Source organism: Natrix helvetica (genome assembly GCF_964273705.1).
Source record: "Natrix helvetica genome assembly, chromosome: Z".
In the NCBI taxonomy this organism is placed as follows: Eukaryota; Metazoa; Chordata; class Lepidosauria; order Squamata; family Natricidae; genus Natrix; species Natrix helvetica.
The window spans coordinates 111,230,910-111,255,007 of NC_138554.1; the positions used below are offsets into that span (position 1 = coordinate 111,230,910).

General features: G+C 38.0%; 1 protein-coding gene across 11 annotated transcripts in view; it reads right to left on the reverse strand.

Annotated features, from left to right (window-relative positions):
- KIAA1217 overlaps positions 1-24,098 on the reverse strand; it is a 255,677-nt gene that overhangs the window by 102,534 nt on the left and 129,045 nt on the right. For all 11 annotated transcript variants that reach the window (XM_081969856.1, XM_081969854.1, XM_081969855.1 and 8 more), the window contains 2 exons: positions 13,553-13,748; positions 1,001-1,199 (listed from right to left, as the gene is read on the reverse strand). In XM_081969856.1, coding sequence (XP_081825982.1) covers positions 1,001-1,199; positions 13,553-13,748 — 395 coding nt within the window. The remainder of the gene's footprint in view (positions 1-1,000; positions 1,200-13,552; positions 13,749-24,098) is intronic.

A 24,098-nucleotide genomic window follows, 5' to 3' on the forward strand; every position in this document is an offset into this window, starting at 1 on the left:
GGATAATCACTGCTGTGACACTTGCCAAAACACTAGTCCCAGGTCATCCAGGTGCTTCATGCCTAAAATGGGACTAAAACTCGTGGTCTTTTGGCTTCTACTCACATGCCTTAACCACACAAAAATGGCTGCCAAAGAAATGTCTTCTGATCAATAAAGAGACCAGAACTGTTTGGTGCATCTTCAGAGAAGAGGTGGTGTGGCAGAAGGCACCAGTTTACCTTTTGGTAAACCAGTATTTTATCACACACAGGCAATTATTGAATTCAAAAAGCTATCCCTGGCAACCATTTTGTGAGAGATCTGAGGCATAACTTCGAAGTTTGTCTTTGATTTAAACTAAAATATTTGAATCTCTTCAACTTACATGATATACACCGGCTTCTCAAACACTTTCATACTACAGAGAATAATTATAAATGGATATATTTTGTTGATAACATGAAGCCACAGAATAATAGGAAGCTTGTAGGACTTCCCAGATCACTGGGATTATTATGAAGTTCAGGATAATTTTAATTTGCTACATTTTTTTTGACTGTTAAGCTCTATGACCATATGACACCCTAACATGTACTTCAGAAACTTCCTGCAAATAATTAATCCAGCTTTCTGGGAAAAATAATAAATTCCTTCTACAACAACATATCAGATAGAAAAGAAAGAGGAAAACGAAGCATTAAAGGTACAGATAATGTCTGCAAAGGTGTCTCTGTAGACATTTTAGCTCAGGATCCATCCATCACAGGAATATCACTCCAAAAATTATTCCGGGCAGACTGAGATCCTTCAGAAAATATTGCAATATTGTATGGATTTAATGGTCTTTGGAATATTGCATGATTTAATGGTCTTCAAAAATTTTAACAATTCAAAACTTCTTTTTTGTTTTTTAAGGGGAGAGATCATCTGGAGATACTATGAGCATCTCGATACTTCTGGCCAACATATTGCCAAGCTTTACAAAGAAAGCTACCCCATGCTATAGAATTCCACTTACCTCACATCACTTAATTCATAATAGATGTTTCTGCTCTCATCCTTGATATATATTGCCACACTGGGAGACTCCAACATTTTCATTGTCAGTTGTTGGGGAAAGGCACTTACAAAAAGGGCACGAATAGTGTCTGTGCTTGTAATCTCATTGGGCATCCTTAGCTGTTTAGTTTCATCTCCATACTGCAGATATAAAACCCCTAGAAACAAAAGAAAACAATAAGAAATTACCACAAACAAAGCAGAGTTTACAACACACACACATATATTCTTTTCAATTTCAAATTGGAAAAAAAAAAGGATTCTCTGGGTTACTGATTATATTGTGTCAAAGCATGCTAAAATTATAGTCCTATACTCCGTTACAACAGTTTTACTACAAGGTCCCAAGATTCACTACAGTTTCGTAATGAAGTTTTTACACCGTGTAAACCAATATATTTTCCCAATTTGCATTTTATAAGAAATGGAAGGGATGGTGCTAGTTATATCTCAATCCTGAGGATCACGGGTAAAACTATCAATGTACAGGTAATCCCCTACTTACAACAGTTCATTTAGTGACCGTTTAAAGTTACAACAGCACTGAAAAAATGACTTATGACCATTTTTCACACTTACAATCTTAGCAGCATCCCCATGGTCACATGATCCAAATGTGGATGCTTGGCACCCCGCACACATTTATAAAGCATTGTCCTAGGATGACATTATCACATTTTGTGATCTTCTGACAAGCAAAGTTAATGGGGAAGCCAGATTCATTTAACAACCGTTCAATTACCTACTTAGCAACTTGTCACAATTGTGGCAAGAAAGGTTCTAAAATCGGACACAATTCACAACTGTCTTGCTTGCCAACAATAATTTTGGGCTCAGTTGTGGTCATAAGTGGAGGACTATTTGTATTGACCCTCAGGATCTGGAGGGTAATCCAGTTGGATGAGGTGGAACAGACTGAATGGCTATGGCTGCATGGATTCCCCCAGGATGGATTCTCCATTGCTGATATTACAATCCTTAGTTTTGGATGAGGTTTTATTTTCCCAGTCAAAAGTGGTGTGCAATTTGGGGGTCCCTCTAGACTTGCAATTACTACTCAAAACATAGCTGTGGCCAAGAGAACTTCTGCAAGCCTTCATGTTATGCACCCCTTTCCCCCTTTCCCAGAGTGCGAGGCTCCAGAATTCTTCACAATTGGAATAATTCGATCATAAAGTGACTCATAAAGATCATTTTATGCCTGGATAACTGCAATCCGCTGTACATGAGGCTGCCCTTGGACAGAAGCTAGAGTTCGTTCAAAATGTAGCATTGCAAGCACTGATGGATACCTCCAGGTGTTCCTATGCGTCACCATTGCTATGGTAGCCACATTGGCTGCAAGTCAGTTTCTGAATGCAATTCAAGGTGCTAATTATTACCTATAAAACCCTATATAGCTTAGTCCTTGGATACCTGAGAGACTACTTACAGATACCCTGTTTCCCCCAAAATAAGACCTCCCCAGATAATAAGCCCAATCGGGCTTTTGAGCGCATGCACTAAAATAAGCCCTCCCCCAAAAATAAGCCCTCCCTGGAAATATTGCAACATAGCAGCAGCCATGAGGTGACCACACTCACCGCCTCCCGCACCTCAAAAATAAACATCTCTCCGAAAATAAGGCCAAGTGCTTATCTTGGGGTGAAAAGAAAATAAGACCCTGTTTTTTTTTGGGGGGGGGGGAAACATGGTAGTTCTCAAGTTATGAATGTAATGGAGCCTGCACTTGAGGATTCATGGGAGTGAATCTCATACCTTGAACGAGATCACTCTCTGCTTTTGCTGACGTATTCATTAATTCAATGCGTGGGCGAATGCATGTTCATTAGGTGCACATGAGGTATCTCAGCGTAGGGAAGGCCATCGGGGGACCTAGTGATGGAACAGATACTTCATGCTTCCCCCTCCCTGCCACACCGGACTCATCTATCTAGCAAAGACCTGTTTCCTCTCTGCTGAGGTTTCTTTCCCTTTGAGGGGGAGGAGAGTTGATGGAAGCTCCTGGGTGTGAAAAGTGATTGCAGTGCCTCTCTCCTCCTCCGCTCCCCAAACTCTTTTCCACCACCACCAGGACACTTTTCGCCCAGACGAAAAGGAGACTAGAAACTTCATCTGTGTGCAAATGGGGTCTCTGAAAGGGATTTTCTCCTTTTTCAAATGCCTCATAGGCACCTATGGGGCATTTCAAAATGGGATAATCCCTCCATTTCCAAAGGTCTCATTTGCACGCAGATGAAGTTTTCAGTCTCTGGAAGCTTCATCTGCTTCCGTCAGGTTTTCTTCTGGGGGGAAAGTGTCCTGGTGGTGGCGGAAAAGAGTTGGAGGGGAGCAGGAGGCAGGCAGGGCAAATACTTTTTGTGCTGAGAATTTCTGGGGTCTGTGATCTCGCAAGAGTTCAGGCACCCAGTCTTTGCAAAAGAGGATGGGTGCCTGAACTCGTACGATATTACAACACACAGGAGCGTCCATCAATTCTCCTCTCCCTCAAAAGCAAAGAAACCATGGCAAAGAGGAGACAGATCTTGTGAGGCAACTGAGTCCGGCATGGCACGATGGGAGTGGGAAGTAGTTGTCGGGGGCAGGGTGAATGTTGCAGACCTCTGCAGTCATTCATAACGGCAAACAACTGCCGTGGTGCTGGCAACATTTGTAATTTTGGAACTTGCTTGTAAACACTAGGAGGCATTTATCTCATAACTTCAAATGGGTGCTAAATGAATGCTCATAGCCTGGGGATTAGCTGTATTTCCAATCATTTCTACCTGCTCAATATATATCAGCAGAGTGTTTGTGCCCCAGATCCCTTCATTAAACAGCCATCATATGAGACCAATGAAGCCTTTGTTGTTACACACATGCACACACATGTACCCACACACAAAACAGCATCACCCAGTGATAAGAATGGTGCCATCACTCTTTGGGGTCTAGAAAATGTTGAAAATCTGGCTTCGATCCCAGACCTGGGGTTGATGTTTATGATTAGGATCCTTGTTTTGTTTTGTTGATTTTATAGTTTAGATCATTTTAGTCTAAGCTTTCTGATGTAATGCTTTAATGCCACAATAAGGATTTCCCCAAGTCCAATATATAATCTCTTACTTGAAGCATAGAGCAGTATGAAAGTGAGGAAAACACAGCAGCATGACATAATTTGTTGAAAGGCAAACTGAGAGACTGACTACAGACAAATATCTGCATATCCAAAGATTATACAGCATCCTTTACTCAGGACACAGATCTTTTGGAGAAAAGCAGAATATAATGATTAACACTTCCTGGAAAATTGGATGAATTCCTTCACAGGCAGCAATTATTCTTGCCATCCTCAGCATTAACTTTTCCAGGGACAGTTTCAGAACTGTTCTTGAGGTCACCTTCATGATCTTCGTGGCAGTTCTAATCTAAACTTTAAGCATTATTTTCCACTAGTTGTTCTCACCTAATTATAGGTAGTCCATACAGTCTAAGAAACAGAAATCAGTAATATTTTGTCTTCACATACTTTTTCAGCACTATCCTCTGTATTTATGGTTTTTTTAAAAAATCCTTACAAGTCAATTCAAAATTATTATGACAACATGTTTTTATTGGGAATATATATATACTATACAAAGGAATACTTTGGGAGTATATATCTTAGTTCACATGGCATTTTTAAAGTCAGCTTAGATCTCCCTGTCATGATGGGTAATGGGTTCTTATGTCCTTTCCCAGAGAAAAACCACTTCTACCCAAATTGGGGTAATTTACTCATGTTTGGGAAGCACTATGCTAGGATGTCAACCTTTTCAGCCAATAAATTATACAAGATGGGAAATTGGTGTCCCAGAACATCCAAAGGACACCACGTTGGGAATACAGATGTTGATGTTCTGGAGGAATACATTGTCTATATACCTTGACACATGCCACCAAGGAGAGCAGGAGACATTTATAGCAACATCTTGTAAGGAGACATTTGTAAAAGCTAAGGTACAACTCAAGCCACATTAATTTAGAAACCAGATAATACTTCAAAATGTGCCAGATTCAGACTCACTGAACTGGTCTATAAAATATATTTTTTTATGATGGGATCCTATTGCTCCTACCAAAAGTTATGCCATGCTCATAAGACATACCAGATGTAGCAATCACTTTAACTCAATTAAGATATTATAACTGCCTTTTTATACAGGAGCTTCTGGGTACATTGCTGAACAATGTTCATTAACATTGCTTGCATGATATATGTTTACCGAGGAAGTAGGGCCAAACAGTATTTTAGCTTCGTGTATTGCCTTTTTTTCAGGTGCATTTTCAAGATATCTGCTTTTACACAATGGAAGAGCAGATTAAAGCAACAGACAAATGTGATCACACAGGTTTATTTACATTTCATTCTTTCCCTAAGGACACATTCCCCAAAATAAACACACAAACATAATCAATGGTGCATAAACCATTTTTAAAAATCAGTAGCACCAGTCTAAATACTGATTAAGTCGGAAGAAGTATTTCTGTCCTGCAAAACATTTACTCGGAGATAAGGCATATTTCATTTTAAATCCTATTCATGTACAGAAGAAGGCACAGGAGGTTTATGAAAAAACTAAAGAAGAAAAATGTGGTCACATTTGTGCTAGGTAGTTTCCTGGGAGTCTTTTGTTTCAAGCCAGTAATTAAAGCTCATTGTTTGGGCCTGTTTTCTTGAAGGCCTGCCAGTATTGGTTTTAAATATAATTAACTAAGACTTTCATGCATCGAGAAGTCAACAGAAAGGACAGGTGTGACATAGCAGAAGCTGCTTGAAATAAAACTCAATAGGAGAAAATGAGACCACCATGGTAGGAATAGGGCAAAGATGTGAACTGATAAGATCAGCAAGGTGGTTTATGGATCATGGATAACAGTGATATTAAATCACCGTGTATGAGTTAAACATTCCAAAATCTATTTCTGATACAATAATATGGCTATCCCCAATCTTGGCATCTTCCATAAATACAAAACTTCAACTCCACATCTAGCTTAGCATGGACGTTGCTAAGAATTCTGGATTTTGTGCTACTTGAAACATCAAGAGATTATTATAATCTTACAAAAAAAAAAAATAGGAATGATGATCTCCCTCGAGACTTGAGTCTTGTTGGTTGCTCACTTTTATACTCTTTGTGCTTGTGTGAGACCATGCGTGTCAAACTTGTGTGAGACCATGGGTGTCAAACTCGATCACGTCATGTGATGTATCGTGACTTTCTTTTTGTCTTTGTGGAACTGGTGTGGCCGTGGCCTACATGTGATGCATCCGGCCCACAGCTGCCAGTTTCACACTCCTGTGCTAGACTTTTTGAGTGTTTTCCCCATGGCAGAAATCATGACTTCAACATACTGACAATTTTCAGTTCACAATCTGGGTTCAAAGTTTAAAGGGTCAGGCCTTCCTGCTCCCCTCCCGCAATGATCATGCTCTTGGCTCTGAGATAAATGTTCCTCATTTTTGGTATTTAATATTAATTCCCTCTGCCCCTTTTAAATCCCATTTATATGTTCCACACATCTGAGAGTCACTTTGGAAATATTTTGCTCAATTTATTGGCATGTTCAAATTGCTTTTGGGAACATACCATAATGTTGACATTTTCCATTCAGAAATAATAAAATCAACAATTCTAAGCAGAACCCCCCCCCCCTTTAAAAATCATTATAGAAAAGAAAAGATGAGCATAGCAGGCACAATTTAGATTAAAAGTCTGCCCTCAAATCTATTCAGACCCGAAAGATTAAGGGTTGTGTCAATTTTATCCAGATGTATATCTCTAACTGGTAACCAGGTGTGTTAACAATAAACTTTTTCCCATCTCAGAAGAATTTGACTCCTCATTTGAGTTGCTCTTCAAAGTGAAAAGGAACACCATTCAAAATACATTCAAGACTTTGCGTGATAAGCAGAAGTATTGATGAGGGGACAGAAGAGATGCCTGTCATGTGGGCTGAAATCAGCATTATCAACTCTGGTTACAAAGCCAAAGTTCTTGGAATGACATTGGTTTATAACCCAAACTCATGAACTGCCATTTCAGGAGTTTCTGTGCAATCTCAATTTTAGCCTATAACAGCACAAGTATAAATATTGAGTCTTAGATGTTGCATTAGTGAGTAGAGACTTTTTAAATTTTTAATTGAAGATACCTAAAGAAAAAATTCAAAAATACTAGTAAAAAGTAAGTTGAGATAAATACCAAATATGTACAAATTTGCCATATATGTAAAGTCAATAGAGTTGAATAGCAGCATGAGATATGAAGGAAAATATTGTTCTCTAGTTGTTCAAAACAGTCATATGGCACTGAAATATTTGCAGTAAAATAATTACTGTGATCTCTTACTCTACTTATGTACCGTCACTAAACAAAACATATTGATAAGAACTATAAACTATAAACAGATTGTAAGCTGCCCAGAGACATTGGCTGAGACAGGTAGCTATAGAAATTGAATAAATGAATATAAATATAAATGAATGAATAACATAAATGAGAAATTTAATTTTGATTGCTGGTTATTGTATTAAGAAAGGTTTTACCATACTAATTTCTATAACTGAATAGAAGAGAAGAGATTCATGAATTCATTTTGTATGGCTGCCCATCTCACATAACACTTTGGGTAGCTAATATCAGATTAAAACAGTTAAAATTAAAAATACCCAAAAGAACAGTTTAAATACCAACACCAACAATCTTTCATTCAAACCAATACCTCTAAAAGCAGCTCATCCCACCCATCATCCTGCTCCAAAACCCAAGGAAAAGTTGATGTTGTCAACATATTGTAAAAGGCCAACTGGGTTTGGGCTATCCTAATGGTCCCAATAGAATAGGCTATTTCACAGGACAAGTACCACAATAAAGATCCTCTGGGTCCCACCAGTTTACATTGTGTAGTAGAAAGGGCCCACAGCATCCCTATCCTATTGGGAGTCTGAAAGACATGCAAAAATAATCAAAGATGGATAGTCCAGCAAATAACTGGTTCTAAATCAGAAAATGCTTTATAGGTGAATTGCACCTGAAAATTGATTGGGAGCCAATTAACTAAAGAAAAGTAACGTTACAATGAATTAGAATAGTGTGCATGTAATTATTTATGCTATTGGATTCTGAACTTCTGAAAGGTCTTAAAGGGCACGTCGAAGTAGAAATCATTGTAGAAATTAAGCAGGACTTGACCCAAAGTATGAGTAACCTTCAGCAAAAAACTTCTCTGTCCAGGAACAAAGGTAATTGGAACATAAGATAAATTTGTGCAAAGACTTTCCTGGCCACACCTGTTCCTTGAGCAGAAGCCAAGAATGCAGGAACTGATCCCCCCCAAAAGCTAAGTGTCTCCAGACTGCACATCAGTTCTGTCTAGACAAGAGTTACTCTATCTACAATTAATGGTGCAGTATCCACAGATCAAGAGTGCCCTAAAATCCACAGCCCCCTGATCATGCTAGAGTTAAGCTGAAATCTGTGCTTCCATTCTCCAGATCTCATAGCCTCCATGGAGAGATCAATATAATGGTGGTTTCTCCAGCACAGCCCCCATTAATCGTTCGATGGCTTTAATGATAAAAAATATCCTTGTGGACGAGAGGGTTGAGCATGGGCATGATGATGTGCTGGCTCTCCTTCCTCTGAGGACAATTCCATTTGATATTGTGAGAGAAGAGGTCTCAATGGAAAGAAGCTTGACAACAACACTTGATTTGTTAGAGATAATACTGTAGATATATCTGAGTATTATCAGCATGTTGGTGACACTTAACACTATGGCCCCAAATGATCTAATCCAGCAGCTTCATGTAGAAGTTAAAAAAGACTTGGGACAGAATTGAGACCTCTTCTCCCCCAATATCAAATATCAATATCAAATTGTCCTTAGAGGAAGGAGAATCAGCACAACCTCCAGCCCATATTCTCAACCCTCTCAGATAGTCCACAAAAATATTTTTTTATGATTAATAGCATCAAAGCCATCGTGAGATTAATGGGGGCTGAGCTGGACAAATCATCACTCTATTGAGCTCTCCAGAGATCATTAATAAGTGCAGTCAGCGGTATCTCATTATTACATAAAATTGTGAAACCAAGAGTCCAATTAATTTATTTTCTACAAATTCAGGATGCTCTAATACTGTAACTTATATTTTTTTCAATAACCTTCTGTATATCATGAAGCAACAATGTTGTCAAGGTAGATTTACAGCAATTACAGAACAAGTCATTGAATAGAATTGGAAAGAAAGCCCAAAACACATCAGAGTTAAATTAGCATACTAGAATTAAGTGTAATAATAATAATAACCTTTCAAATATGAAGATAACATCCAGAGCTTATAAAACTAAAGTCCTCAATTCAGCCAATGACAAAATCAACATAGTTCTAACAGCTTCTGAATATGACACAGGCATTTTTTATAACACACTGAATCAAAGAATTGGTATTCCACTGGCAATAATGGCATATGGCCCAAATAAACTTAGAATGCACAATTAACTAAATTCTGCAATTAGAACAAAACCCTTAGTGTAATGTATATGATACATACATATTTGTCCGTTTTTAAAAAAATTCGTCATCAGCTTATGACTACAATTGGAACTTCCTAAGAATTCCTGTTGTCTAAACAATGTGATAGTATCACATGACTGTCTCACTAAGTAACAGCAATCCCTGCAATCTGACGTTAACTGAATCCCACAGTTGGTGTATCAAAGTCAATGGGGGAGCCAGCAGGAAGTTGAAAGACCAGCAAGCAGGCAGGTAAGTGGTTGCTGCTGATTGCAGGAGAGAGTGCGGGGGAGTACATGGGGTTCAAGGAGGGTCAAGAAGAATATATGAGAATGTCTGAGAAGTGCTATGTGCACAGGGATGTGTGAAGGATATGAAGGATGTGACAGATGCCACAAAAGTCAGGGTGTAATGATGCTTGAGTAGCTAACATGATACAAGCTCAGAGGGCTGGAGAAGGTGCAAAGGTGGGAGAGAATTACTACACTGATTCTTTTGGGGAAGCTGGCAGGAAAGGTAACAAATGGCGATCACATGATCACTGGGTGCTTCTTAACTATTCATAAGTGCGAATAGATTGCCAAGCACCAAGGGCACGATCATGTGAGATTGAGATAGCTATAACTCCAAGCATCAATCATAATCATTATTCATTCAGCACCCTTATAGTTTAATAGTCACTAGAAAACTGGTCATAAGTTGAGACCTGTATTCAAAGTGTTATTGTTCATGGATCAAAACCAGGACTAATTACCTTAATTTTATATCTGATCATAGACCATCAGGTTATTTAATCATCGGATTCCTAAATGGCTGCACATTTCTTTTCTGTAATATGCAGTCCTAGTGTGAGAAGGACAACCACCACAGAATTATTCTATATAAGAAGATGTGAGGCCATGTCAGATAACTAAGTTCCAAACTTGCAATCTGTGCTTTCAGTAGTGTATCCTTCAGTTTGGAGCCCTTCACAAATATTAGACTACGGCAATCATAATTCCCAGCTAGTCCAACACATCAGAAGGGCCCCCGGCATGAAAAGGCTAATGTAATAACTAAAGTTAGTGAAGTGCATTCATTACTTTAAAATATATGGAAGGTTCAGCCTTTTTTTATTCTTAGTCTGTCTTCGCTTTGGAAAAATAAGTTAAGTGTTTGAATTACAATTTTTTCTGGACTGTTTAAGAAAGTCTGTTACATATCAGATATCAAAGCGGTCTTGGGGAAAAAAAATGGCCCAGGATTGTTAGCATAATAAATAAACCACTACATTCAGAGTTTATGAGCAACTCTGTGATTAATGACCCACGCATCTAATTTTATCCTACTCTGCACATTGGGAGCTTGAATCCTGCTGGACAGGAACATCATTATGATAATAACCTTTTGCCTGCCTCAGCAATTCACTGCCTTATATAGAAAACACCCCGATTGTATATTATGATAGTATTTTGCCTCCTCCTTGAAGAGCTGATTGTAAGGATTGATTCCAAAACAATTACATTACAAGATGCTGTGGGTTCAAAGGCAAAAGGGATGTCCTGAGCTGGGGACTGATGAAGTTCCTGACTCAACAAGTCTGGTCTAAAAGGAGAAAAGATACTTCTGTAACTCATGGGGCATGGAGCTCAGTGACCTGCATGAGAACATCTGACAAATATCCCTCCCCTCTTTGGCAATAAATGCCTCTTCAAAATAAATTACAAATTTACTCTCTATCCTGCAGCTTGAAGCAGATTTAGCCCACATATAAACAGCATAGAGATCCTCTCACTGCAATCCATCCACAATATTTTTTTGTGTGTTTGTAGGAAGTTCTTTATTTAATCACAGTTAGGATCAGAATTTCATTTGGTGGTTATTAAGGGAGTCAAGCCCAATTTTCTGACCTTTTTTTTTGCCATGGTTGTTAAGCAGATCACTGCAGTTGTTTAAGTTTATGGAAATGTTAGAATATTTATTTTATTTTATTAAATTTATAAACCGCTCCCTCTCCCCGAAGGGACTCGGGGAATATGAAACAATGAATGCTCAAGACCACACAGAGGTGTGGAATATAGCAAAGTGTCAATGAAATATCATTTCAGAATCTATAAATTTAACGTTAAATTAATTTTGACAAAAAAATGCCTCTTAATTTCAGGCCTATTCAGCCTATAATTCTTTTCCAAGAGAAGCTGAAAGGTTTAATTATTTGGAGATGTGGTATTCAAAATGCAATGTTGGTTCATAATATGTGGCTTGGTGTTAGGCTGTTTCCCTTCTGGAGAGAAGTTCACACAGTAATTCTATTCTGAAACATTTATTTGTAGATACTCAATGTTATTAATGGCTTGAAAAATGAACAGGAAGGGAAAAATGGATATTGCAGAGTTTTTAAAAATACATTTTAAAAAGACATAAAAAGACATTATTGGAAGGATAGCCAATATTTGAAGAATATCTCTCTTCCTATATTTACATACTGTAAACTTTCACCTTTAGGAGCCCTAAACATTTGCACTTCACATGCAATTTTATCTTTAATTTTCCACTGATTTTCTATTGTGTGTGTGTGTGTGTGTGTGTATGTATACACACACACACACATATGGATGCTGGTCTTGTTGCATTCGGATCTTTTTCCATGTAAGATTGAGATTGTCTTGGCAATGTTTCAGCGAGGTCTCACTCGCCATTTTCAGGCTGGGTTTTGGGCTGCCGTCTTTCTATAAATCTTGGTATGTGTGTGTGGAATGCTGGCTTTGTTTCAGTAAGTTGAATGATTGGTTGTGTCGTTGTATCATGATTGGTAGATTGGTGCTGATTGGTGCTGGCTGTGTGTCTATTGTTGTTTTGTGTTGTAACAGCCTGGGTGGTGGGTGGGGCTCGTTTGTTGACTAGGGCTGATTTCCAGATGTCTGGTAGGTGGGGGGTATCATCATGTTTATTCATGTTGTGGGGGTGTTTCTCTATTTCGATGGCTTCCATAATTATTCTCTTGTTGAAGTGTTCTGTTTTGGAGATTAACCTAGTTCCTTCAAAATTAATTTCATGTCCTGTAGCTTTAAGGTGCTGGAAAAGGGAGGAAGTTTTTTCTTTTTTTCTTACTGCGTTCTTGTGTTCTGCGATGTGTGCATTTATTCTCCTGTTCATTTGTACTATATATGTTGCAGGGCAGATTTTGCATGGTATTTCGTAGACTCCTTGGTTTTCTAGCTGGATTTTGTCTTTGAGGTTTCTTAAGATGTTGGCTATTTTTTGGTCAGTGTTGAAGGCTGTCTTGATATTGTTTTTGTGGAGAATTTTGCTGATTTTATCTGTGGTACCTTTGGTGTAAGGGAGGAAGGTGATGCCATTGTCCTGTGTCTTGGTTTTTTGGGGGAGTCTCCCTTTGGGTTAGGTTGGTAATTGTCCTTTTAATTACCAACCTAATTGTTCTTTTAATTACCAACAATTACCAACCTAATCCAAAGGGAGACTCCCCCAAATATATATATTTAAAGACGGCAGTTCCGACCACGCTTTAAGCCAAAACCCAGCCTGAAGATGGCGAGTGAGACATCGCCGAAACATTGCCAAGAGAATCTCAATCTTACATGGGAAAAGACCCGAATACAACAAGACCAGCACTACTTCATGTTCTGGACGATTTACTTCTAGGAAAGTAGCAGTCACTTCCATAACGACCAAATTGGCATGTTTCCTGAAACATTTTATAACAATATTCGATTTTCCACACAACTAATTTTGAACATGCAGAAGATGCTCAATTGATCTCATAAGAATGTTGCCTCTGGTCTCAGAGGAACGTTCTCTCTTGGAGGTGATAGCTCAAAGATTAAAACTCCCCTTAGGCCTATTTGTATCTGTCTCTTGTTCATTGTATATCATATATACAAACTTGTACCATTGAGCTGTACACTCAAAGCTACTGAGGAAATTGTAAAGCACAACCTTAAACAGATTCCTGTGGATGATGTCTTACCTAGAGATCTTTCTTTTGTTTGATTTGTTGTCCTCACAACAGGAAGACTTGCTCGAGTACGGCTTCCCCTTGCAAAAGGAGACAGGGCCTCTGCTTCTGACATGACTTCCAAGGAGTCAACAGATACCTCTGACAAATATTCAGCTTGATCCCCCAAGCTGGGCTGTGGACTTTGAGAAGGCTTTGGGCTCCTTGTCTGTAAAACAAATAAAAATAGAGAGTAAACTCTTTTTAGTAATGTTAAAACTCTTGCCTAAGGGAAAATTATTTCTCCCCCTCTCTCTTGAAAGATAAAATACTGATCAAGTTGGTGAATGCTCAAGGTAACTCCCTCCCTCAAGGTGTATACTATTTATAGAGATCATCCCAGAGTATTCCATTAAGATTTCTTTACTACTATACACACAAATGCATAAATTTAATATTTAAAAGGCACCTAAGGCTAAAGTTTTACAAGTCAAATGGATGGCTATTCCATTTCATGATGCTTCAACAATTGTTAGTATTGTAATAACAAGGAAAGAGAACTATATAAATATCTACAAAATAAAACTGACATGCATGATTTAAAGAGTTACCTTTCTAAGTGCTTTTAAATCTGCTTTCAGTAATTGATATGTGAAGATTATTTAGTAGCTCCACTACCAGCTCTTACAGTTCAGTAAAAGGACAAATCAGAAGCAGGTTTATTTCCAATTATGAATGTAGCTGATTACACCACTGGGCTCCATTCTACCTCCTTATAAATTTATTAAAATGATGAATTTCAGATCTAACATGGACTCTGAAAGGACTTATGGAGATCAATCCAGAAAGGACGATGTCCTATAAGAAAAAGGCTTGCAGCAGCTGAGTTTATGTAGCCTACTATAGAAAAAATTATAGACAGTATCTTTACACAGTGTAAGAATGGCCAAAGAAGAGGGTAGAACCAAAACTGATGAATAGAAAAGGGATGCAAAGAAAGTTTTGGTTAAATTTCAGATGCAACTATGTAATCATAAGGATTATTCATAAGTAGATCAAATGACTTCAAGAGGTTTGGTTTTTTAATTTACTGTTGATATTTAACTTTGGACAGCCATATCCCAAATAATTTATTACTTGGGACAAGGCTCTGAATTTGAATACACACACACACACACACACGCCACACAGACGTGTGTGTGTGTATATATTGCATATATATTTTTATTTATTAGCTGTATATACTATCTTTATTCAGAATTTCAAACCATATAGGTATCTCTTCTCCTATTTTCCCCCACAATAACCCTGAGTCATTAAATCAGGCCAAGAGAGGAGGACTATCCAAATTCACTTGAGGTACACTCCTTGGTTAAGGACTAGAGCCTGTATCTTCCCACACTTTAATCATTATACAACTTGGGATAATGGCTACTCAGCTTAAAAAAGAACCAATAGTGGAGCATCACATATAAGCAATATAACCAAAGAGAATAAATAAAATAAAATTTTACTCAATAGACCCAATATTTTTGCCACCTGACTTTAAAACATACAATTTCACATTACAAAGCATACCATCTGTAAATTCCAAGTTTTACAGTTTTACTCCCGGGGCATATAATATTGGAGATAATTGATTTAGACATTATAATTAACCATAGTAAACAATGTGATCAAATCATTTCACCATTTCTTGATTCCTTATTTTCTCCAGCTTGTTCATTAAACGCTCATACAGGATACAAGACAAGGTACACTAACAAGGCATCCCTTCTGATTTGCAGCCTCTCTTGTACATTATCCAAGAGTTTGAATTCATTCCTATCCTAAGTTTTCTTTTCTTTTGATTAATGTCTATATTTAAAAGAGTATAAAACACTGTTTAGATCAAGTTCGGATTTTAAAAAAGAAAGAGAACCATTCTGCTGACATCTGTCCTTTCCCCTAACATTTTGCTTTAATGGAAAGAGGTTAGCTTGCTGCACAAGTAGCACAGATCAAATCATACTCCTTCGGTGACCTTGCCTGAATTAGCAACTTTTGCATTTTATTAGATTTTCATTAGGTTGCCATAGAGCTTCAGCCTTCTTCCCACTATCTGTTGCCAACTTGAGTCCTCATAACATTCAGTACCTTTGAAATACTGAAGGAAGACTCCAAATCTCTAGAGACTTCAAAAATTTGCATCATTATGCTAAGTATTACCAAGGGCCTATAATTACATTATTAGCAGAATATTGTGATTTTTTTAAAAAAAGGGAGTTCTGTGTAAAACTAAGGTTCTATGAAAATTTTATGCAGTTCCATAAGAAACCAAACCTCATCCCCTCTCTTAAGAGATCTGGGTATTTAAAAAAAAGAAACTAGCTAATTTCTAAATCTAAACTCCCCACTCTCGGCCTCAATGATTCAGCAGGGATTCCAACATGCAAGTTTGCTTCTGACAATGGAGAGGCATGTTTTGAAATGTTTTATGATATTGATTACAAGTATATGACATTATTGTGGGTGCATGTATGTTAATTCCCAAGGATGACAAAATACTCTCCCCCCAAAAATGAAATCCAAGAGGCAATTAATCTTTAATTTCTTTCATCTTTGTAATTGAGAAGACCGTATCTATAAAAGCCTCCATTATTTTCTCCCAAAGGTGCTTTTCCAAGAGGCAACTGGATTTACTGGTTTTTTGCTTCTCATCCAAAAAAGCTTCTTCAACTCTTGACTGGATGGTGAGGAATGGAAGGATTTATGCAGTGGTGCAGTGGTTGGAATGCAGTACTGCAGGCTACTTCTGCTGACTGCAATTTGACAGTTCGAATCTCACTAGACTCAAGGTTGACTCAGCCTTCCATCCTTCCAAGATGGGTAAAATGAGGACCCAGATTGTTAGAGGCAATAGGCTGACTCTGTAAACTGCTTAGAGAGAGCTGTAAAGCGGATACAAGTCTAAATGCTATTGCTATTTATACTCCCTGCAGACAGATGATCATTTGCAATCTTTTAGCAAAGTTGTTAAGACCACCTGGAGGTTTATCTGTGTCATCAGAGTCAGCTGAGTGGTACAAATGAATGTATCCCAGGAGTATAAATCCTTCCATTCCCCACCATCCTGTCAGAGCTGAAGAAGCTTCTTGCATGAGAAGTGAAAAGTCTTCAAAGAAAAAAAAAAGTCCAGAAAGTCCAGTTGCCTCTTGGAAAATACCTTTGGGACAACCATGTCCTGGATGACTGAGAATCTCCATAGACCTCCATTATTTTGAATGTTATAATACTTGTCCATTTAAGGAAGATCTAAATCTTCCTTAAATGATAAAACTAAATGATATTAATATCTGTATTATTTTCTCCATACTGAAAATTAATAGGAGGAGGAAAATGAACTTATTTACATCACTTATAGGATAAAACAAATCCAGAATTTAGTGGGTTGGACTAGATCAGGGGTGTCCAAACTTGGGAACTTTAAGACGTGTGGACTTCAACTCCCAGAATTCCCCAGCCAGCCATGCTGGCTAGGGAATTCTGGGAGTTGAAGTCCACACGTCTTAAAGTTCCCAAGTTTGGACACCCCTGGACTAGATTATCTCAGTTGCCTTCTATGAAAAGATTCAAATATTGCTTCTATAGTACTCAAAATTAAACTCCAGTAGCTGTTTTAAAGCTAACATAAAATTCCAGAGGTCTTGAATTGTTGTAAATCTGCTTTCTCTCTTAATTAAAATTTAAACGGATGAGAAAATGATTAATTTCCAGGCAAGTGAATATATTTGTTGTTTCTTTTACAAGGATGTAAATATTGGAGTTGAAAATCTGATTGTACACTTACACACACACAGCAGACACATAAATTTAAGTCAGCTGTTCTTAATCACAAGCAGCTGAAAGTTGCACATTATCTAGCTGTTCTTGTTAACCCCTATTGGATACAACTGTGTTTCTGTTTTCAAGCACAATTTAGCATTCCTAATCAATTATTCATTTCTTAACAATCCATTCCTGTGTGAATTTCTATTATTTTTTTCCAATGTTAACAAGCTACAGTGGTTAAAATTAAACATTCAAAGGCTAAGCAATTTACAGTCTATTTTTGAGAGTGAGTCTAATGCATCAGTTTGTGTCCAATTTGAAGATATGTGATCTCAGAAACTAGGTGACATGTGATATTACATGCTCACTGTTCTTCCTTTAAAAAATAACAGCTGTGAATGGATGGATTAGAAAACAATGGCAATTAGTTAATTGCCCCACACACAAAGATTGTATTCCTGCTAATCCTTCTCAGCTGTCATTGCAGGAAATAACCATTTCAATATGAATTTAAGTTGGAAATAGAAGTGTTACCTTAATTTCCTTCCTTATGGCCCACATCCCAATCCAGACTAGTACTCCTGATTTTTTTTCTGCTAAATTCCAAAGATGGCTACTTCAAATAAATAAATAAATACATTTTTTAAAAAATCCCAACATTTTTAAAATGCAATTTGATCTTGATCATTACACTTACTGATACAAAGGAGACCAGAAAATCAGAGGTTTTTAATACTGTTGGAAGAAATGTCCTTCTGGGTTCAATTCCAAGTGGGGAAAAAGACACTGGAAACATGAAGGCTGCTTGGAAAGATAGTTTAATGGTGGACAGGATCAAATGGCTTGAGCTCCTGAACAAAAAACGGGGATCACATGCTTCAAGATGTTGGGTGAAGAAGAAAAAGGAGAAAGATGCTGCAAGTCCCTGGTTTTATGCCCTCTCTGGGCTTTGGACTTGAGCTTGTATTCTGATTGGTTGTTAGACCATGGACCATGCAGAGGCAACTCTGTAGGCTGTGCTTTGAGTCCAAGTTTGATTGCCTTGCTGGCTGATGCAATTTTCCCAGGTGCCTTGTCGTGAGTTGGAGCAAAAGGCAAATCCTACCTTTGTAATGTAAACTAGACTGGCCCAGGCTTTTAATGGCCCATTGACAAAGGTGGGGGGCGGCTGAGTTTCTACCTCTCTTGAGTTCCTACTTCTCTTTTTAGGGGAAATATTCTGCCTTTTTAATATTTCCTAAAATATTTCATTTCTCTGGGAGTGGGGTGGGTTTTAACTTCCAATACCAAAAGCACAATGGTCTAAGACGATGTGTTTGCTTGCATGCAGTATAACAAGTATAAACAGAGGCATGATTGTAGAATCATAATGCAAGACAAACACAGTTTTATAGCATCCTACTCTACAAAATTACATATTCAAAAAGGATAATATTTCCTGATATAGGATTATCTCACCAATTCCCTCTCTTATAAATGTTAAGAATGAGAGTAAGGTTACTTAAAATAAATTGTTTGAGCTGAAATTTAACAATTCTTAATTATACTATTTCATGTTGAATAATCTGTTTTTGTACAAAGAACTTCAATTTTGTCACTCTATTAAGTTTTATGTGTTTATATTGCACTCTTTCCATTTAAACAGACTATGTCAGATAGTCTTTAAAAAAAGACCTACACTTCATCGTTGCTTGAAGACACATTAACAAACTGCCCAGTGGTTTAGATGGGTGATGGGACTGCCTTCTGAACACCCTTCCTTGAATCACCCTTAGAAAACTCAAGATGAGTTGAAAGAATCCCTCGATTATGTTGTGCCCAATGTCACTGTGTTAATTGGTTTGCCAGCTTGTGCTTATATTCTTATACAGCAGACTGAACTATTTCTTATCTGACAAATGATTTACTGCGCATGTCACATAATACGTCACACATTCCAACTTTACTTTCTCTTCTGATCTTCCGTTCGCTTGCCAGGAGGCAGGCACATAACTCTGCAGAAATGTAGTTAATTGAGATAGCAACTTCTATATTTTTATTTTCTTTTATATTAAAGTGTTTTTATTAGAATATGCTTCGGGTTTTATTTTGCTTGTCTTTAGAAGTATGCTACAAGGAAAGCCACGGTCCATGCTTTGTTAATTCAGGGTGAAACTCCCCCGACACCCAAGGGCTCACTTCAAATTTGGAGGTTACAAAAAGGGTGATGCAGCCGCCCCCAAACTGAGTTTGGGGGCGGGGAGGTTTTTAATTCCTGCCCTATTGCATGTCTCCTTTAGAATTTACATCACAATTTTCCTGTTTCCACCTCAAAATGGTGACATTTTGCCTGTGATTTTGAACAATTGCCTGTTGAGCAACTCTCACACAGGAATCACGAAATCTCCAGAAACCCCCAATTTCAAACTTGAAATTTGGCACGTACTGTATGTTCCTCTTGGCTTCTAGGTGCTTGGTAACAAAGGATTTTTTGAAATGACCATTATAGCATTAGTATTTTGTATATTATTATTAACATGCTCTAATGCTAAGTTAAGACGTTCTATTCCCTCTCCCAACCTGAAAATTTGGATGTGAGCATGGCCAGTGCATGACTCATCCAGCCTGCTGTCTGGGAGTTTGGAGAGGATCCTGAGGGAGAGAAGGTGATAAGATAGGTGGGGCTTCTGTGAGGGAAACCTGAGGGAGAGAAGGGGATATGATAGGTGGGGCTTCTGTGGACCAAGCCTGTGGGAGAGAAGGGGATAGGATAGGGGAGGATTCCGTGAGGAAAGGCTGAGGGAGAAAAGGGAATAGGATAGGGGAGCTTTCTGTGGGGCAAGGCTGAGGGAGAGAATGAGATATGATAGGGGAGGATTCTGTGGAGCAAGGCTGAGGGAGAGAAGGGAAGAAGAAAGGTCAATGGGAACTACTCATTGATTTCCAAGCTGTAAGTGCCGATTTATCAAGCCCAATCACATACGGTAGTTTTATAGTGGAACACAGGTATTCGGCTAGTGTCTGTATAAAAGAAAGTCACGGTCTGTCCATTCATGGGAACCCAAGCCTGCTGTACTATTTGACCAATTAATTATGTCTCCAGAACCCAAAACAGAATTCCAAAATAGAATAAAGAATGAAATCTTTAATACTTCGTCAAACTGAATGCACTGTTTTGGCAAGTTGTAGTCTTTTTTTTGCTGACAGTGTTTTATCCATCAAAACTTGTATTGGTTTGTTGCATTCAATGGTCACCTTCCTGTGTTTGTTTTATGCTGGTTGACCATCTGGTTATGCGGGTTGGCTATTCTAGCATGCCAAGTCTAACAAATCCATAGACCAACAGGGTAAAGGAGATTGCTATAAACTGTCCTAAATTGCTGTCCTATATTTTAAAGGGTCCATGAAGTTCGATTCAACATAAAAGCTACTTTTGTACAATTTGCTTAACTTTACTAGCAGACTCATAATACCACAGAGCTTTCCTAAATTTTGTTTTCCAATCTAGGTGACCACTTTTTTTCTCCAGTATTATATATTATATACTGACTTCTTTTGTGTAAGTATACATATTCTTTCTTTCAAGTAGAAAAATTACCCCCTTGAAGAGTTTCACCTGTGCAAAAAACCTGATTTCCGGTTTGGCAGAAGAAAATTCAAGGTTTGGCATTTAAGTGATTTATCACAAATTTTTCCTTCTTTGCAATTTATTATTTTACTACCAAGAAACAAGAAAACAAGTAATATGGGGTACCAAATTAACAGTAGTTGCATGGGGAAAGGATAAAATCATTTTGTCACAGAAAATAATATATAGGGATTATGATGATTAGTATAGCTAGAAAAATTGTGAAATGAGATACAAAACCTAGGGGGAAATTGCTCTTGCATGTAGTAGATTGGAAAGTCTGCCATCCCCCTGCTTGTTTTTCATTAAAATAGAAAGTCCTGGAGCAAGGATGGGCAATATTTTGATAGCTGGTGACTATTCTGAATTACTGTTTGAAAGTACTGGTACTTGAAGGTATCTGTTCAAAAACATGTACAGCAGGGGTGGGTTCTGGCTGGCACTACTGCTGGTTTGCGCTCTTCACACGTGCGAAGTGCAATTAAAATTGTTCTGTGCATGCACAGAACTGAAAAACAAGATGGTATTGCTGATGGCGCTGACCGGAGAACTGGTTCGGGGGCATGCTAGATCAGGGTTGCTGCCAGTTCCAGTGACCCACACCACCAAACCACTACCGATTTGGCCGACCATTCTTTTAGTGGTAGTGCCAAGTTAGAGCAGCACTGAAAAAAGTGAATTATGACAACTTTTCACTCTTATGATCACTGCAGCATCCCTGTGGACATATGATCAAAATTAAGATGCTTGGCAACTGGCATGTATTCATAACGGTTGCAGTGTCCCAGGGTCATGCAATCATTTCTTGTGACCTTTTGACAAGCAAAGTAAATGAGGACACCAGATTCACTTAACAACCATGGCAGTAACTTAACTGCAGTGTTTCACTTAACAATTCTGGCAAGAAAAGTCATGTAAATTCATTTAACTGTCTTGCTTAGCAATGGAAATTTTGGGGTCAACTGAAGTTGTAAGTCAAAGACTACCTGTACTAGATTAAAAATAGACTTTGCAAAAGCAAGACCTCAAGAGCAAGATCCAACTGATGGAGAACATAATGGGAGTTGATATTTGCTGTGATGTTTCGTAGCAGCTGGTGTCGGAACAATATTTTTGATGTGTTCTCTGACTTTTTGGTTCCCTTGATTTCTTCAAATCCTGTCTCTGAATTATTGAGCTGCTATTGGGTTTGCTCCTAGATCCTGGTATGGATTAGCTTCTTCATTCAGCTGAAGTCACTATCTGAATCCTGGCCTAGTTTTAAACATCTTTTTGTTTTAATGCTACTAGGTTATTGGCTGTTTCTATTTCTCTTCTTCCAAGCTTCGTTCAACTGCTTAAGGAACAAAAGGAAGGGTCATGTCTGCTACCTACTTAGGCAACCTTATTCCCCCCCCCCAATATTTAGTCTGCAATCCTATGTGTACTTGTCTGGAATAATCCTCCTAAACACAGTAGGACTAACCTGCTGAACTGAATATGCTGTGTAGGATTGTCTGTAATGTCAGCCATTTGTGTTTCTGTCTGTTCAACTTGAATGTTTTTCAGTTCAAATACACAACAAAAAGCATAAAGCTAATTAGAGAATCACCTGGTGGTGGCAGCCACCAAGTGAATCTTATTCCTGCTTAAGTGTGAATTTAAAAACATTCAACCTGAACATTTTATCACCCAAATATTTTGATTTTTTCCTGGACCATGATGAATTCTCTCGAAGGTATCACATTCAGAATATATGTTCACTTCAACAATTATGACTCCTCTCCAATGTTCTGCTAGTGTTGGTTAGCAGTTCCCAGAGTTTAATTCTCCAACTCTGGACTCTACAATCGCATCATCTTTGATCATTAGTTGTGCTGGGTGAAGATGCTTTACTGCATCCCTATTGAATTGTACTGCTCTTGGTACAATAAAGCACTGAAGATTCGTGATTGTCACTAGAGGCATAAACAGAAGGGTTTTTTCCCCCAAAGACTAGCATAGCTTAGTCTTGGTCATTTCTGCACCGATTGTCTCAAGATGCAGGTATACATTTTACTAGCATCTCTGCATGACTCCTGGAACCTTTAGATTAGGTGGAATAGCAGATTTCAACATTATCTTTAAACTGGGAGATTTTGCTCAATGGGATATCTTGCTACTCAGAAATGATGCTTCTGCATTGAAAGCTGCCCAATGTCAACTGAGTCACTAAGCCAAGTTCAACATGCTGCCATGGTTTACAAGGACCTAAACAATAACCAATAGAAATCTCAGCCATGGAAGGCTTGGCATAACAATCTGTTATAGGGGGGGGGGGGGGAGTTTAATTTTTGTGTACTGATTGAAGGGGAAATACTCTGAAGAAAGTCCTGAAGCAGTAATAAAAGGAAAATCAAGGGAAGCAAATGCTAAAATACATTATTGTGCGAGCCTTTGAGACAAAATGTTCTGCTCCAAGAAACAGATTACACTTCCATCTCTTTTGAGCACAAATATCCAAAGGCATATTAGAAACAACACAAGAGAAAAAACATCTTCTGAATTTATGGCATTTTTTAAAAAAAATAAAAGCTAATGGATTATATACATAGTTACTCAAATTTACAGTTGTTCTTGAAAAATTGCAACAAGTCATGATGCTATTGAAGATGTTTTTTTTAAAAAAATGTATCTTGTAACGCTTTATACAAAAGACAAAACGCCTGGTAGCAATAGAGGATGATAAAATATATTTGTAAAACTCATATTTAAATGCAATAACTTCAGGCGACTTTCCAGAGAATTACAAAGGCCAATAAGCATAACAAAAAAGAGTGCCTGAAGCTCTTGTTTCTCAAAAATCAAATATTAAGATCTAGCCCCAAGGATGAATGAAAATTGCATGCTTTTCAGAATGCTCTGAAAGAGACAGGCATATTTGTAAGCATCTTCCATGCAACTTTTGAGATAACTGAAGGCATATCCAGATAAAGGTTCAGTTCTTCACAAAGAATGAAATGGCTCCCATTGTTTAGGTGATACTGTCACTCGGCACACACGATGGGACCAATCACAGTTTGCTCCACTTTGGCTGTCATCATTTTGTAAATAGCAGTAGCAATAGCACTTAGACTTCAATACCGCTTCATAGTGCTTTTACAGCCCTCTTTAAGCGGTTTACAGAGTCAGCATATTGCCCCC